At 39.0% G+C, this 16,844-nt stretch overlaps 1 protein-coding gene across 1 annotated transcript; it reads right to left on the reverse strand.

Moving 5' to 3' along the window:
* Positions 1-3,478: 3,478 nt before the first annotated feature.
* LOC126595528 (protein IQ-DOMAIN 19-like) lies at positions 3,479-5,977 on the reverse strand. Its single transcript, XM_050261803.1, has 4 exons — positions 5,331-5,977; positions 4,913-5,149; positions 4,013-4,708; positions 3,479-3,921 (listed from the first exon to the last, which is right to left on the reverse strand). The coding sequence occupies exons 1-4, from the start codon at positions 5,757-5,759 to the stop codon at positions 3,901-3,903; spliced, it is 1,383 nt and encodes a 460-aa protein (XP_050117760.1). The 5' UTR covers positions 5,760-5,977; the 3' UTR covers positions 3,479-3,900.
* Between the last annotated feature and the right edge of the window lie 10,867 nt (positions 5,978-16,844).

The raw sequence follows: 16,844 nt of genomic DNA on the forward strand, positions 1-16,844 counted from the left end.
AGAATCAGATCTACCCACCACTGCCCTGTCTTTGCATGGTACCCGCATCCCCTTCCCTGCCTAATCGTACCGCCGCCGCACCAATGCTGGAGGTGTATGGCATGCATCTCCAATTTGTTAGTCCAGAAAGAAGGAAAAACGAAAAAAGGAAAAAGGGGAGTAAGGAAAAAAAAAATGGAAAAGAAAATAAGAAAGAAAAAAAGAAAAAAAAAGGAAAAGAAAATTGTTTGCTGTTGGTTTTAGGCCCACACGGGCAAGGAAAAAAAACATAGTTAAGTTTGTTTTTGGGCCACACAAGTTGTTGGTGTTGTCCGTTTGTTGGTACAATTGAGATATGGAAATCTCATCCATTTAATGACGGGTTCTTTCCATACTCTCAACTCTAGTCAGTCGGAACCACAATCAGTTTGCCAGCAAGAATCAAGTCAAGTTTGCTAGTCAAGTCAAGTTCGCAAGTTCACCAGTTCGCAAGTCAAGTCAAGTCAAGTCAAGTTTGCATGCCTGCCTGTCTGTCTGTCCGCGTTGCGGCGGAGCCTGCCTGTCTGTCTGTCCGCCTAACGGAGCCAGTCAGCATCTGCTTGTTTGCAAACCCATGTCGTATACCGCCATGAGTTTGACGGGGGGTGTTGGAAAATATTAGTATTTAGGTTTACTTTAATATTTGGTTTTCTGGGCTTAGCCCGTTAGCATTAGGGTTTAGGGTTAGTTTATTATAAATAGAGTGCTTTGTTATTCATTCGAAATTAAGTTATTCACAATGTAGTCTCTAGGGTTTTTGTAGCCGTCTCGGCATTCTCAATTTGTTCAATAAAATTCCTATTATTTTGTAGTCTTGTTTGTTCCGCACTCTGATATTCAACTTTTACATATATATTTAGGATTTTTTTTGTTTGTTTAAAACACAAAACTACAGCTTTTTAAGAACATTTAAAAATATTTTCTAACTGCTTGCGTGGTTAGCTGTCATAACTTCTCCAAATCAGCTGTTCGGATATGATGTTTCATTATTTTATGATGGGTTGCGCCACACCTAATTAGGAATGGGCAAAATACCCATGGATTTGAGTATGTTTTATTATTTTATGATGGGTTGCGCCACACCTAATTTTTTTTTTTGTCAACGCCACAACTAATTAGGGATGGGCAAAATGCCTATAGATTTGGGTAACCGGGCTTATCCACCCATTTAAAACTCACAATTACTATTATGGGTAACCGTTTATTTGTGAAATTTAAATTGGCGGTTATAAGTATTGCCCGCAGTTATAACGGTTATCCATCTACCAATTTAATTTAATATATGTAAAATTAAAAAAAAAAAAAATAAAACCCTATTATTTCAATTAAAGACTGTTATTACCCATTTCCCTATTTTAATTTACTATTTTGACTATTAACGGGTATCACTTATGTCAGAGTTTATTTCAATTAAATTTATAACGGGTATCGCTTATGACTGCTATTACCCATTTCCTTATTTTAATTTACTTTGTAATCATATGGATTATAATTAAAGACTTGCTTGGATGTAACAAAAAACATATCGTTTGTAAACTATTATTGTAATTATTGGAATTGTATGAGGACTTAAATGATTAAAATAGGGAAATGCATGCTAAAATGTACCTATAACGGTGTTTAATTGTTAGAAAACTAAAATTCTGACAAATTTTTCTTTTGTAATTTTCGAGTTGTTAAAAAAAAACATGTAGATGGGTGAAAAATGGGTAAATGGGTAAAAAAAAAAGAAGATAAACGGGTTCAAAAATAGATAAATGGGTAAATGGTTATGGTTAAATGGGTAAACAGTTATGGTTAAATGGGTACACGGTTATGGATATGATTAACTGTTTATAAACGGTTATGGGTATGAGTATAACTGTTTATACAATTACCTAACGAGTAAATGGTTATGCGAATATGAACATAAACGGTTATGGGTAAATAACCACAGTTATCCACCAGCTATAACGTTGCCCATCCCTACACCTAATCATCGCAGCCCTTATATCAGTAGCAGACATGCACGGGCCTCATAAACAATGGGTTCCGAGGCTTCAAAGTGGGCTACGTTTGACTTGCCTAGCAAACCTTTAGCTTGGGAATCTCTTTTCAAGATTTCAATTAGCTCCCCATTGAAGATGAGTTTTTGACAAAAGTGGACTATATTGAGCCCTTCAGCTCTTCATCGGAGATGACATTCCATTTTTTTTTTTTGGGAAATCTCGACGGTATAAGGAAAAAATAAGTTACACCTAGTTAGGGGGGACATAAATCTTACCCCTCAAAAAACATAAACAATAAAAAGGAATTCACGAAAAAGAAGGGGAGGACATAAACCTTACCCTTCTAGAAACAAAGGAAAGAGAATGATACAAAGAAAAGAGGGGGGGGGGGGGGGACATGAAACCTAATCCCTCTATAACCAAACCTAAAGGTCTAAGCCTGCAAAACAAGTCAAACAACACCATAAAGTTAGGAGAAAAAAAGAAAGCGAGACAAACCTAGATGTCGATATGCACATTAATTTGAGAAGCGGTAACCAGGCAAGCCAACATAGTCTGAAAACAGAGCAGCACGAACCGCCATCGGAGGAGAATCATGCCATGTTAAAGATGGAGAAGACAAGCCCATGTTAGCAAAATTGTCTACAACAAGATTTTCTTCGCGAAATATGTGAAATGCGTAGAAAGTCATTTTCCGAATGCGATAAAAAAAAATAGACCATTGCGTATGAAGAGGCCAAGGAGGATCAAAATCAGACGATTGAATAGCAGACGTAACACTAGAACTATCACTTTCCAACCAAAGATAATGCCAACCCCGCTGATATGCAAACTCAATACCAATAATAATTGCTGATAACTCTGCAAAAAAAAAGAGTTGCGATGACCAATCCATTGACAAAAACCTCCAAGAAAACGACCATGACAATTCCTGAAAACTCCTCTACATACAGCAGGACCAGGATTTTTTTTAGACAAACCATCTGTATTAAGCTTAACCCAAGGAAACCAAGGAGGAGACTAAAGAACAGGAAGAATAGTAGGTGCGTTGCAAGGGATTGGATCCCCAAAGAAGAAATGATTCGAGTGTCAAAACCTTGAGAATAACCAGGAATAAACTTCCCATCATGAACAATCGCTGAATTGATGGACATGTAAAGACGATGAAAATAGATTGGACGACGCTCAAAAATAAATTTGTTTCGAGCCTTTCAAATAATTTTTCTCTTTTCAATTTCTTTCATATCTTGCAATGTAAGTTTATTTTCCAAATTATGAAATTTATTTTTGTAAAAAATCAATCAAAACGAAAACTGGTCAGTTATTTAATTGTTATAAACTATACGAGTGAATATAGTATTTTAATTGAACCCTCAAATTTTACACTGTTAAATTTTTTTATTCATATTTCCTCGGACGTCTTAATAGAATTGATGCATGCAATTGAATTTTCAAATGAGTTAGACTTGGTCTAGGAAAATCATGCGTACTGAATTTCTCAATGGACAGATTACAATTCAATTACATTTTGCTGCTGTTAAGTTCTGAACATTTAACTTCAGCCACACATTTAGCCAGTGTCTACAAACATCAAATGCAAAATGGGAAACTACACAAGAAAGGAACAAAATAAAATACACAATCTTACAACGGAGAGATTATACCCTGTCACCATGTGTATATCGGATGACATACAAGATTTTCTCCTTGCAATGACACACGAATTGAAAGAAAATAAAAGAAAGGAATAATAAATAAAAAGGTGTCATTTGCACCACCTAGAGGAAGTTCTTCACTGTGTTTGTCCATTCCCTATTGGAGTTTGCTTTCTCCTAATTACACTATGCATTGTTAAGCTTTGGGGCAAAGCATCATTTTGGGAATGGATGAGTTGTTAGTACCTATTTCCATGTGCCTGCAAAACCCAAAAAATGTTTAAACCTGATTAGATATTAAATTTGAAGATTGATCAAGTACTATATGATTTTAGGTTGAGCAATACTCACATCATATGCAACAAGAGAACTGCAGTAGTTGGTGTTTGTGAGCACAGTACTGCTGGAGCCACACTCACTTTCTTTGAGTGAAACTGTGGACCTATCCAGCTTCATATACCAAGGGTACTGATAATTCTGAGCAGTTGAACTCACATGGGAAGATGACCTCTGCATCCTCATAGCCCTTGGGATGTTCCTTCCCTCCATTGATGTCCTCCGCGGACGGCTTGGAGGCCTCTCAACTGTATCAATAGGCCTTTGCTTCGGTGCACTCTGAGACCGGGCTTTTGCCTTTGAAGATTGTGTGTTGGCCATGTAATTTGGGAATGGGTAGTCATAGGACAAGGGATCTCCGTAATCCGGCCTAGGGAAAGCGAATGGAGCTCTTGAGGGGTCAATTTTGGACATGGCAGAATAGCACTGAGGGCTGCTTTGCGCTGTGCCAAAAGAGTTCTCAAAATGTGCACTGCAGGCTCCGGGGCTCCTATCAGTCAGCACTGATGGAGCCGGGGAGACCTGCTGATAGGTTTCTTGGTTTGAGTATGCTTGATTTGGTGCATACTGAGTGGAAAATCTATGTTGTTCTGTTCTTTCTGTTAGTGAGTGATTTGAATAGCTGCTATTTCTGCTCTTCAAAATTCCCTTTGATTCACCAAGATCCATCTCCACAATCTTAATGTTTTCTTCCATTCCTCTGTCAATTTCCTACATTTACGCACAACCACATTGCACAACATTGGTCTACTGAGAAATTTATGCAATAAATAAGAGAAACAATACTATAATTCGAAACAAAACTCAGTCGGTTAAGAGCATTCATCCCTGCAAGGTTCTGATTCTATCTTTTGTATCTTAAAACAGTAAAAATAAAACAAAACAAAGAGAATTTAGCTGGATTATCGAACTTACGTTATACGTATGCCTGGACCGATTTTCCTGCAAAGATCTTCTTGGGGTGGAATGTCTAGGATTGACAGTATTTTCGTCTTCGACCATCTGGATCCTCTGAGCCCGAGCTCGAGCCTGAGCCGTCACCAATGCCTGCATGCACCTTAGAGTAGCTTTGGCCTGTTTTCTCACCAGGTGACCCCTTACCAGTGCCTGCAACTTCACTAGTCCCTTCAATGCACACAGTGCTTTTCTTGCCTGCAACAAACGCCAATACAATAGTACTCATTTCATTTTTGTGACTGTTTTACATAACGTTAAAGAGTCAGAGCATCCAAAGCAAAACCAGTTGGAAATAAATGCAGAGTCCAAGAATTCTAGAATCCGCAATATGGGATTTAAATTCTCAACACCAATAGGGAATTCAACAGTTGCATACCAAATATGAACGGAAGACGGATTGAATTTTTATTGCAGCTGCTTCTTCACTTGCACCGGCCTTCTCGTTGGCGGCTGCTGTTAGCCGCATCACAGCAGCTGCGGCTTGAGCAGCAGCCACAGCCGCATCAGCAACCGCGGCCGTAGCTGCCGCCATAGCCATGGCGTGCTTTTTCTGCTCATAATTCTCAGACTCCAATGTGGTCATGTGCATTGGTGGTGGTGTGGTGGGCACTGCTGATGCTGCTGTGGCTGATGATCTTCGAAAACTCCATCTCTTCTTCTCTTTCGGCGTTGTCTGTGAAGAATTGGAGATTGGAGTGGTGGGATTTTCATGACTTGCAACAGAACAATTCTGATTTGTGGGGTCTTTTTCCTTGTCTTTCTTCCCTTTCAAAATGCTTTTAAGCCATTTGCCTGTCTTCCCCATCTTTGTTAGCTCTTTGTTCGCTCTTTGTTCTTCTAAGCTGTCATTGATTGATCAACAACGTATAAAGAAGAAAGCAACAGATGACAAATTATATGCAGATCAGATAGATCTCTTCTTTGATATGTAGCTTTCAACCTTGTAGTTAGAAGACACCAGTTAATTGCTAATCTTCTTTAACAGCCTGGTCTTATGTTTCATTATTCCTTTTCTGTTTAAAAATTTAACTTCCTAGAGAGTGATATTTTTCTTGTGTTAACTTTTATTTTTTTAGACTGCTTGGGATTAAGCTGCTAAATTAGTAGATGGATGGAATTATACTAATAGCGAAGATTAATTGCCTTTCACTTCTGAATTCTGATATATTATAAGCTACTAATCTTTTTTTGTCTTTGAGGTAAATTTTATTTTGATATCACCATACGAAATTTTGACTGATATTAGTTGCACAAAATAAGACGGGCAAACAGTTTATCAACGGCTTATAACTTCATTAGCTATTGATATTGATATGCCTTTTTATCCACTCTATATTATACAACTAACATTTGTGGTCTTATTAGTTTTTCTTTTACATATAATATAGTGAAATAATATATGCACACTATTTATCTATGTCATTAACCACTTATATATATAATATTCTTTTTTTATTTATTCAATTCAAAAATAAAAAGTAAACACTTCACATATATAACAAGGAAAAGGTATGTAAATCTCTTCCCATATATAATGTATTATGTATATTCAAGGTAATAATATATATAGAATGGGATCAGAAACCATGTGAAAATATAGGTCAAGCACAGGCAGCATCCTTGTAAGATACTCAATGGTTTTGTTAAAGGGGTGGAGGATTTGCCCACTGGGGGTCCATGAGTGGGTTTCGGATTTTATAAATAAATTTGATAGGGCCTTATGGGGGATGTGGGTTCCAGAAACAAGTATTGCGAGTTAAGGAGGCTCTGGTTCATCACGTGCCCATGCAAAATCCCCGCTGTTGGAGTTGGAGTTGGGGTTTTTACTACGATTTTCTTTTGGTCGATCCCAAGTGAAAGTAAAGCTGCGAATCTGTGATAGTGAAGGTTATATTTTGATTCCAAAATCATCCACCTAGTATGGTCCTACAGCCTTTATGCTTGATATATATCCTGAGACTGTATCGTAGGGTCTCAGATTAGTGAAAGAGAGTGTGCGAGAAGGGTTAGGGTTATGTGAATCACGATTACATGTATCATGGCATCTTTCCATGTTATATATGCCAGCCCATGCATATTCCTGATAGCAGGGGCCTCAGAGGGGTCCGGAAGAAGGGAAACCAAACTACTGTTTAGCAGTTTGACGGTTTAGACCTAATAAGCTTACTACTTTTTATAGTCATTTAGCCAATTACAAGTTTTTACTGTTTCATTTCCTCGAACGTGCATTTTCCAAATCCAATAGTACAAAGTTGTACCATTGTTTTTTCTTCTTCTAATGGTATTCAATTACCGGTTGACAATATATATGTAATGAGATATCTGTAACAATGAACAATCTATAACCAAGGTGTATATATTCATATATATATATATATATATATATATATATATATATATCCACTTGGGAATAATAAATATGAATAAACATATGCATCCTTGCTTGGAATATGCCTACCAACCAATATTCGTAACTGAATGAGTTGCATTCTCCATTTTTAATAAAGCAACTCACCTTAAAATAAAGCAAACTTTAACGAAAAACTTCCGGTATTATTCATTTTAACGAAAAATCACATTTTACGTTAAAAAGTCAATTTTGATACTATTCACTTTACCCTTTATTTTGTCATTATTGTTAAAACTCAAAGTTTTCAAGCTCTTTTCATTAGTTTTCCTTAAAATTAAATACTAATGGAACTATATATTGCAGTCAAAACTAAAATATATCCAAGTAAGTAATTAAAATCATCAAACAGAAAGAGGGCTAGTCCAGCTTCTTGAGGAGTTGGTGGTTCGTATATGAAAGCGTTTTGTTCCCAACTTATTACTAATCATGGATAGTTGAAGCATGAGTAAACTGTATTATTTTTCTACTATACATATATATGTATGTATGTATGTATACTTATAAATCAAATAGTTTTTCTTTTTTTCACTAAACAATAAATCAATTAGTTGGCAGTGCACATGGTATGTGTTTGATTATATGATTCCTTTGACTATGTGTTTGCTTCATGGAAACAGCATTCCATGATCCTTCCAAAATCATAAAAACAATAAATTAGAATACATCATCAGAAAGGGATCGAATTTCAATTAAACTGTAATTTCAGACAAAAAATAAATCATATGTAGGATGCTCCATGATTGCTCCTGAATTGGAAATTTGTTATGATTCAGAAAAATTAAATAAAAGAAAAGCTTTTCCATCCAAATCACTGATACATGCATAATTCAGTATCATCAGTGCAGACCAATTACAACCTCATGGAAGATGACAATAAATAAATTTGAAAGGGATATTATTGGAGTGAGGTATGTATGAACATTATATAATAATGTATTCCATTTTTTCTTTTCTTAGTTTTGATTCAGAAGATCTATTAGATGGGGGCCAGTATTGATTTCTATGTTTTTAGTTTTTCAACCCCAACCCCTCCATGTGGAGAGAGTAGAAATACATATCCCTAAAAACATTCTGTAATTCATGGTAATAATAATTTTAGTTATGGCAAGTTAAAGAGCAACCATTCGGTGTATCCGAAATACAAGATATTTAGCGGTATTGTTGTACTTAAATTATAGGGTAAATTACACAGTAGCCCCTCAGGTTTTGAGGTTTATTACAACCTCATACAACATCTTCAAAACATTTCACTTTCATACCTTAAGTACTATTTTATTTCAAAATAATACATCCGTTACATTTTTCATCCATTAATCCGTTAAATGCTGACGTGGCTGCCACATGTATGCCACGTGGCTGCCAAATGTCTGCCACGAGGCAAATAATATATTTTTTTAAACCTGAATTTTCTTTAAAAAAATAAATAAATAAATAAACCCATTATCCCTAACCCCCCCCCCCCCCCCAACGACCCAAATCCCTCCTAACCTAGAATCCAAAAACCTGCAGCAGCAGTAAGAAGAAGAAGAGGAGGGAGGAAGAAGGAAAAAGAAAAAAAAATCCCAAAACCCAGTTCCTCCTCTCTCCCCCCCCCCCAGCGACCCAAATCCCTATCCTTAACCCAAAATCCAAAAACTTGCTGCAACAGCAAGAAGAAGAGGAGGAGGGAGGAAGAAAGGGAAAAAAAAAAATCCCCTCACCCTCCTTCACCTCCCCCCCCTCCCCCGGAACCTCACCTCGCTCCCCCCCCACCCCCTACGCCACCTCAGCCTCCTTTCCCCCCCCCCCACCCGCGGCGACCTCACCTCGCTCCCCCCTCCCGCACGACCTCACCTCGCTTCCCCCCCCCCCCCAAAAAAAATCTTATCCCCCTCATCCTCATCTCTCCTCTCTTCTCCCCGCAACCCCCAAACCCATCTCCCCTATCTTCTTCTTCTTCCCTGCAAACCCAAAAAAAAAAAAAAAAAAAAAAAACCCCTCCAGATCCCGTCTCGCCATCGCCGGATTTAAGGAGTGGGGGTGTGTGGAGAAGGGAAGAGGGTGGGTGCGAAGGTTGGTGCGGAGGGAGGGAGGGCCACGGGTTGGGGGGTGCACAAGGAGGGTCGCGGGCGGGTGGGGGTTCTTTCTGGGTTTCTGATTTTGGGGGTTATGTGTTTCTGGGTTTTGGTTTGGGGGGTTGACGGGTGCTTTATTTCAGCTTTTTTTTTAATTATTATTTATATTTAGAAGATTTAGGTTTTTAAAAAAAAAATTAAAAATTATTTTTTTTGCCACGTGGCATATATGTGGCAGCCATGTCAGCATTTAACAGATCAATAGATGGAAAATGTAACGGATGTATTATTTTGAAATAAAATAGTATTTAAGGTATGAAAGTGAAATTTTTTGAAGATGTTGTATGAGATTGAAATAGACTCCAAACCTGAGGTATGAAAATGTAATTTACTCTAAATGATAATATTTTGGGTAAAAGACTGTTTATTACCCTCATGTTTCGTGGTTTTCAACATTTAGTACATCAAGTTTTTTTCGTCTCAGATTCATACGTAAAGTGTAAATTTTGGGACAGTCTCATACATCCGTTAGTCAAACTGTTAAGTTTTCTGTTAACTGTGACGTGGCGCACTGACTGGGCGCCACGTGTCATCCGAGTTTTTTTTTTTCTTTTTTCTTTCTTTTCTTTTCTTCTTCCTTCTTCTTCCTCCGACTGCAACTTTTTTTTTTTCTCCTTCTTCCTTCCTTCCTCCATCCTTCCCTTTCTTCCCCTTCTTCCTTCTTCTTCCTTCTCATTCTCCTTCTTCTTCCTCCGAATCTGGGGAAGCTTTTTTTTTTTTTTTTTTTCTTCTTCTTCTTCCTTCTCTTTCTTCCTTCTTCCTTATTCTTCTTCTTCTTCTTCTTCTTCCTCTTCTTCTTCCTCCGAATCTACCCAGATTCAGTTTTTCTTTTTTTTTCTTTTTTTTTCTTTTTTTTTTCTTCTTTCTTGTTCTTCTTTCTTCTTCTTCCTCCGAATCTGCCCAGATTCAGTTTTTTTTTTCTTCCTCCTTCTTCTCCTTCTTCCTTCCTCCTTCTTCCTTCCCCTTCTTCTCCTTCTTCCTTCCCCTTCTTCGTTCTTCTTCTTCTTCCTCCGAATCTGGGGGAAGATGAAAGTTTTTTTTTGAGGAAGAAGAAGAAGAAGAAAGAGGAAGGAAGAAGGAGGAAGAAGGGGAAGGAAGAAGGAGAAGAATGAGGAAGAAAAAAAAAAAGGTTGCAGTCGGAGGAAGAAGAAGAAGAAGAAGGAAGAAGAAGGAGGAAGAAGAAGAAAGAAAAGAAAAAAAAACAAACTTCCCCAGATTTCGGAGGAAGAAGAAGAAGAAGGAGAAGGAAGAAGAAGGAAGAAGGGGAACGAAGAAGGAGGAGGAAGAAAAAGAAAAGAAAAGAAAAGAAAGTTGCAGTCAGAGGAAGAAGAAGAAGAAGGAAGAAGAAAAGAATAGAAAAAAAAAGAAAAAAGAAAAAAAAATGTGGATGACACGTGGTGCTCAATCAATGCGCCACGTCACAGTTAACAGAAAACTTAACAGTTTGACTAACGGATGTATGAGACTGTCCCAAAATTTACACTTTAGGTATGAATCTGAGACGAAAAAAACTTGATGCACTAAATGTTGAAAACCACGAAACATGAGGGTAGTAAACAGTCTTTTACCCTAATATTTTAGAAGACATATTAAAAATGATGTTTACTTTTAATATAACACATAGCTAGTGAAACATCACCTGGTAGCTGTGACTTACATTTGGGGATGAAGATTCTCTCTGGACTTTCTTTGTGAGGATTCTAAGATCTTTATATTCTATCTGTTTATTGTACATCAGGCGCTCAGTTTTTGTTTGATATTGTTTGTGCTTAATTTTAAATTAAAATATTTAGAATGATTTTTGGCCGTACGATGCATACGATGTACGATGGACGATAAATGGATTGGATGTAAGGATTTCTATAATCCTCACAAAGAGAATCCGGATGAGATCCAAATCCATATTTTTGTAACTATAAAAGTTTCTCCATATTAAATGGCTGATAATATTTTTAAAATTTGTTCCATATTAAAAGGCTCATTTAATGTCGAATCTCGTAGATGGCGAATTCGATATTAAATTAGGTTACTCATTATGTAATTTAGTCGAACACCTCATCTTCTTAATGTAAAAATATATGACGTAAATAAAAAAGGGCTCATTTACTGTCAGATAGCTGGATGTAATAATGATATTATTACATGCAGGTTAAACTAAAGTGCTCCACAAGGGTCAGAGTAAAAAGCTGCAGGGTTAAACATGCATGTGAAATGTGATCATGCTTTTGTAGAATAAAGATTAGATCAATTTTCTCCTTTTTGTTTGTGCGTGCTTGAGCTTCTTTTGTGCACATGCGTAAGGCTTTGGTTCCTTTATCTAGCAATTAACCTAATTGCTCATTTTGGTCGTTTCCTCAGGTTCGATGCAGCTAAAGGATATCACTGCATGTACAAAGAGATAAGACCATTTGATAATTAATTTCTTGATCAAACCCCTCCAAATGAAGTTGAAAACTTAATTAATAGCTAAGTGTACTTTTAGCATATTGATGACACATTTTCTCGATCTGCTATGAGACAATTTGGTAGCAAATGGGGTTGATGTCTTGCTAAGTACCATATACGCTCATGTGGCGTGCACATGCCTCTTCATAAAATTGAATACAACCCCTCCCCCCCTCCCCTTCTTAAAATCGAAAATCAAGTATGAATTTAGGAGATATCGCCACTCATCATTACGGTCTGATAGTATTCTTCTTCAATTGTAAGTGAGAGGTAGTAGGTTCGGATCTTGTGAATGGCGAATTCGATTTAAAAAATCCATGAGTTCGATACAAAAATTAAGTTGCCCATTGTGTAGCTTAGCCAAACTCTCAATTTTCTTTAGTGTAAAATATATCGTTGTTCTAAAAAAAATTAGGAGATATTAATTTCAGCAAATTACTTTAAAAAAATTATCTGCCATGAGGTTGAATTAATTGGGGAACCAACTTACTAATTAATAATTACTTGATTTTATTGGCTTGTGTTCGTCTATAGGGGGATGAAGGCCATTCTATAGGGGCCTTGGCTCCTTCTAATTACTTTGAGCGGGGTGAAAGGATACGTTGCTTTGGCAGTCTCAATTTGAGTAATGTGTGTAATATGACTCGACTAATCACTTGTGACACGAAGTAAGTTACTCCCACTTAGTTGTACTCAGTTTTGCAATCAATATACATCATTTTTTCACCCAAAAAAATTGGCCGGGACCACACATTAACAAGGTGTTTAAACGTTTTTGTCATGGTGAACTCAACACCTTCCATTGTTCTGTGCATTACCGATGATCTTGGATCGTGTCGGCTTGTTCTTTAGTGGCATGTATATCGTTTTTCTTCCAATGTTTAACTCTCGAGGCAGCCAACAAACCCTATCACTCCAAAAATAGGGATCACCCACGGCCTTTTCCGATCGGATTCAGGTTAGTAGCAGTGCATGAAATCAGTAGCGTGTACTCTACTTAAATTCAGAGAAAAACTTGCATGTCCGATGACATGCATTGCATGCAATCTTCTTTATCTCTCTCTTCCCGTAACACTGTATTTTGTGGAAGACTGTTGACCTTAAAAACTACTAAGCCTACGTGGCGCATAGGCAGAGTAATCAATAAGCTAACTACGTCCTTATGTTATGTGTAGGACGTGCCAACTCGACGGCCGAGCTCGGCCAGTGAGTAAAATATATGGATGTGGCGTTGAGCGCGTTGCTAACTTCTTAATCTTGCGACTGCAGCCGAGAAAGGAACATGACTCGGCCTTCAGGTTCTAGAGCCTGAAGACAAGACTGCTAGTCTTGCGAAGTTCACAGATCGTTGGCGCTGGGTTCGGTCACGGTGATTATATTCGTAAGAGTATAAGCACGCCGAACCGGCACCAAACTATACGAACGCAAGTACTTGAAAGAGATGTATGTCTTGATGGTGAATGTGGTTAGGCTGTCAGAATGCCGAACTCTAAAACTAACTCGTGAATATCCAATCATAAACCAACTCAGCGTTCAATGTGTCGAGCCTTTTAATCTGTAACACCTCACTTCACTGAGAAATCTAATGAGATGACCTCTACCAATAAGGACTCGAAAATCCTTCTTGACCGAGACTTGGATAGGTAACCAGTCGGCCTCGACACAGTGCTGTTTATCCAAATTGAAGGTGCTCCGCGGTCAGCTGATTCTATGGCAACAATGTTGTTTATAAAAACTGAAGATGTCACCGGTTGCCTTTGTTGATGCACAAAACCGGATGGTCTTGGTACAACGTAAATCCGACCGTGAATCTGCACAAACGCTCAAGAACACGAAGAACACAAAGAACACAAGGATTTTATCGTGGTTCACCCCAATGTTTGGGCTACATCCACACTGTAGTTGATTCTGTTTCTCTGTAATTGTATGGATACAAGTGTTTGAGGGGAAGTCCCCCAGAGAGAAAGAAGAGAAGGGAGAGGAGAGCCTCGGTGGTGTGAGGTCTCTCCTGAATGTAATGATAGCTTCTCTTAGCCTTCTTAGGCTTGGCTCTTTTTCCTCCCTCTAGAATGAGGGGAGGAGTCCCCTTTTATAGAATAATGGGCTCCTCCTCTTTTACAAAGTATGGGCTTTAGTGTGAGGCCCAAATACAAGGCCCAAGGCCCAAATATACGAGGCCCTAAATATGGTATAAACAGTAGTCCCCCAAGTCTTCAGTCAAGAGAGTCTTTTGGCTGGAGACTTGAAATTCAGTCCATGTGTGGGCCGAAGTAACTAAATATCGTCTAGAACTGATGCTCGATATGAGGCGGTGCCCAATCTGAAATGATGCTCAACTAGAAGTAGCACATGTTGTGAGGCCGCTTTGCTTGTAGCTTATGTTGCCTTGGTTGGCTTGGCTTGTGGCGTTTGAAGGTGAGGGAGTCCCTTTTATAGAATAAGGGCTCTCTCCTCAATACATAAGTGATGGGTTAGAGTTGATGCTCGCAGTGAGACAGTTGCTCAGTAGGCGGCGATGCTCTCTAATGGTGGTGAGGGAGTCCCTTTTATAGAATAAGGGCTCGCTCCTCAATACATAAATCATGGGTGATCTTTCAATGAAAGTGAGGGAGTCCCTTTTATAGAATAAGGGTTCGCTCCTTAATACATAAATAATGGGCTAGAGTCCCCCAAGTATTTTTCATGAGGCCCAGTTGAGGCCCAATATATAGTACATAATGTAGTCCCCCAAGTCTTCGGTCAATAGAGTCTGTTGGCTGGAGACTTCAAATTGAATCCATGTATGGGCCGAAGTGGCGGTTGTTCGGATGTGGTATTTGTATACCCTGCACTGAAGCTTTGTAGGTGAAGCTTTGCAAGTGAAGCTTTGAAGCTAGAGCTCTGTAAATGAAGCTTTCGAAGCTGGAGCTTTGTAAATGAAGTTTTCGAAGCTAGAGCTCTGTAAATGAAGCTTTCGAAGCTGGAGCTTTTGTAAATGAAGTGTTTGAAGCTAATTGACATGAGTGATGCTCATGAATGTTTATGTTTGATTGACATGAGTGATGCTCATGGATGTTGACATGAGTGATGCTCATGAATGTTTATGTATGATTGGATGAGTAATGCTCATGAATGTTTATGTATGATTGACATGAGTAATGCTCATGTATGATTTGAAGTACTGGGCGTACTTTTGATGACCTGGTTGGTACTATTTTGGGCTTATGGGCCTTTGCCCTCCACAACATGACAGCCCATTTATTGTGGGCTTTGTCGTTTTTTTTTTTTTTTTTTTAACCCTCTGATGGGGTTTATACATATTACCCTTTGATGAGGTTTATACAGATATTTTCGAAAGATACGAAAAATAGATTACATCAAGGTGTTTATTCCTTGCTTTTGCCTTATGCCTTTTCTTTTGCTTTCTGCTTTCTCTCCTTGTTTTTGTTTCCTCTTTTCTGCTTCATGGCAAACAAGGATGATTAATAGAATTAACAATAAGAAAAGAATCTTTTCTTTTACTTTTCTTTATCTCCCGCTCATTCTCTGCTCATTCTATGTCCCTTCTTTTGGCAGACAAAATGAGTGATAATAATAGAAAGCTTATCTCCACTTTTGCTTTTGCTTTATCTTTTCCTTTGCTTTCGGCATGCTGGGATCTTCACTGCTTTTCCAGTCAGATGTCACCAGCGGTGGAGCCATGGACGTGGAACAGGAACTGCCGCGGAGAAAAGATCGCACTTTCCATTTGGTGGAGGTATCTGGTCTTGATCTCCATCTCCTGGAACTTGCCTAGGAATTGGCTCCTTTGAATCCACAGTATTTTCGGGAAAAATGGGTTTCTTTTCAATTTCATACCCATTCTACTGTTCTTTTAAGACCTCATTGTTTTCTTTTCAGTTTCATCCACGACGCGAGCTGGCGACAACCCCACACCGTTCTTTAAGACCCCACTGATACTAGGGAAGCAAAACGCAGCCGTTTAACCGGACCCAGTCTGAGCACAGGCTATCAAGCCGCGGCCAACCATGGCTATTGGAATAGCGTGGCGCTGAATCGGCGTGGGCTTCACGTACTTGCACCGGCCAAATCGATCTCGACAAATGTGTCCACCGGTGGTGGAATGTCCTCGTCGCTCGCCTCCACCGGGATGTCTTCGTAGGCGTCGAAATTGATACCGCCATTTCCATCGTCTGCGTCCTCAATGACTTTGAGCTGATCAAATTCCTCAGAGAACCCAAAAACAGAAAACAGGAACGTGGTGTCTTCGATGAGGTTCTGATCGCTAGAGATTTGGAGGGATCGATGGATAATGAAGGCGTAGAAAGCAGCAGAGGAAACAGAACCGTTGGATCTAGCTGACCGAGTCGACGATCAGATCTGGTCTACCGGGGCAGGGCAGTGAGTGGCGTCACCATCGTCGTCGTCAATTAGATCTGGTCCAAAACCAGGGTCCCAGTCGAGGGCGCGCTCAGTGCACCACCAGTAAATTGGCTTCGGCTCTGATTTTACGGGAGCGACCCAAGTTTGAGGGCCCAAGGAAAATACGGGCTTTAGGAAGGCAGTATCAAGAGCTTGTAGTTCTCTCTGTTTTTCTGGATTAAACTTCCTGGATGCAACTGTTGTTGGTGGTGCTGCAGAGTGACTTGTTGGGCAATCGCCATTAGATTTCCAAAAGCTTGAGAAATGATTGTGCCTGAAGTACTCGGGCATGAGGCTCATCACAAAAATATGTGGGTCTCGCACCCCAAAGCTCCCCCCCTCCCTGCTCCACGACATGACCCGATTTGAATCCGGCTCGTCCACCTTATCGTATGTCTTGTTCAGAAACGACGGAGGGATCATCATCACCATCAGGTCGTCGATGAGCTGCACCTGCTGCTGATTAGGCTGCATCCTAGCGACGGCACCACCCATTAAAGGTTGAGAATCGCCTACGAGA

The sequence above is a fragment of the Malus sylvestris genome, chromosome 13, assembly GCF_916048215.2.
Source record: "Malus sylvestris chromosome 13, drMalSylv7.2, whole genome shotgun sequence".
NCBI lineage: Eukaryota > Viridiplantae > Streptophyta > Magnoliopsida > Rosales > Rosaceae > Malus > Malus sylvestris.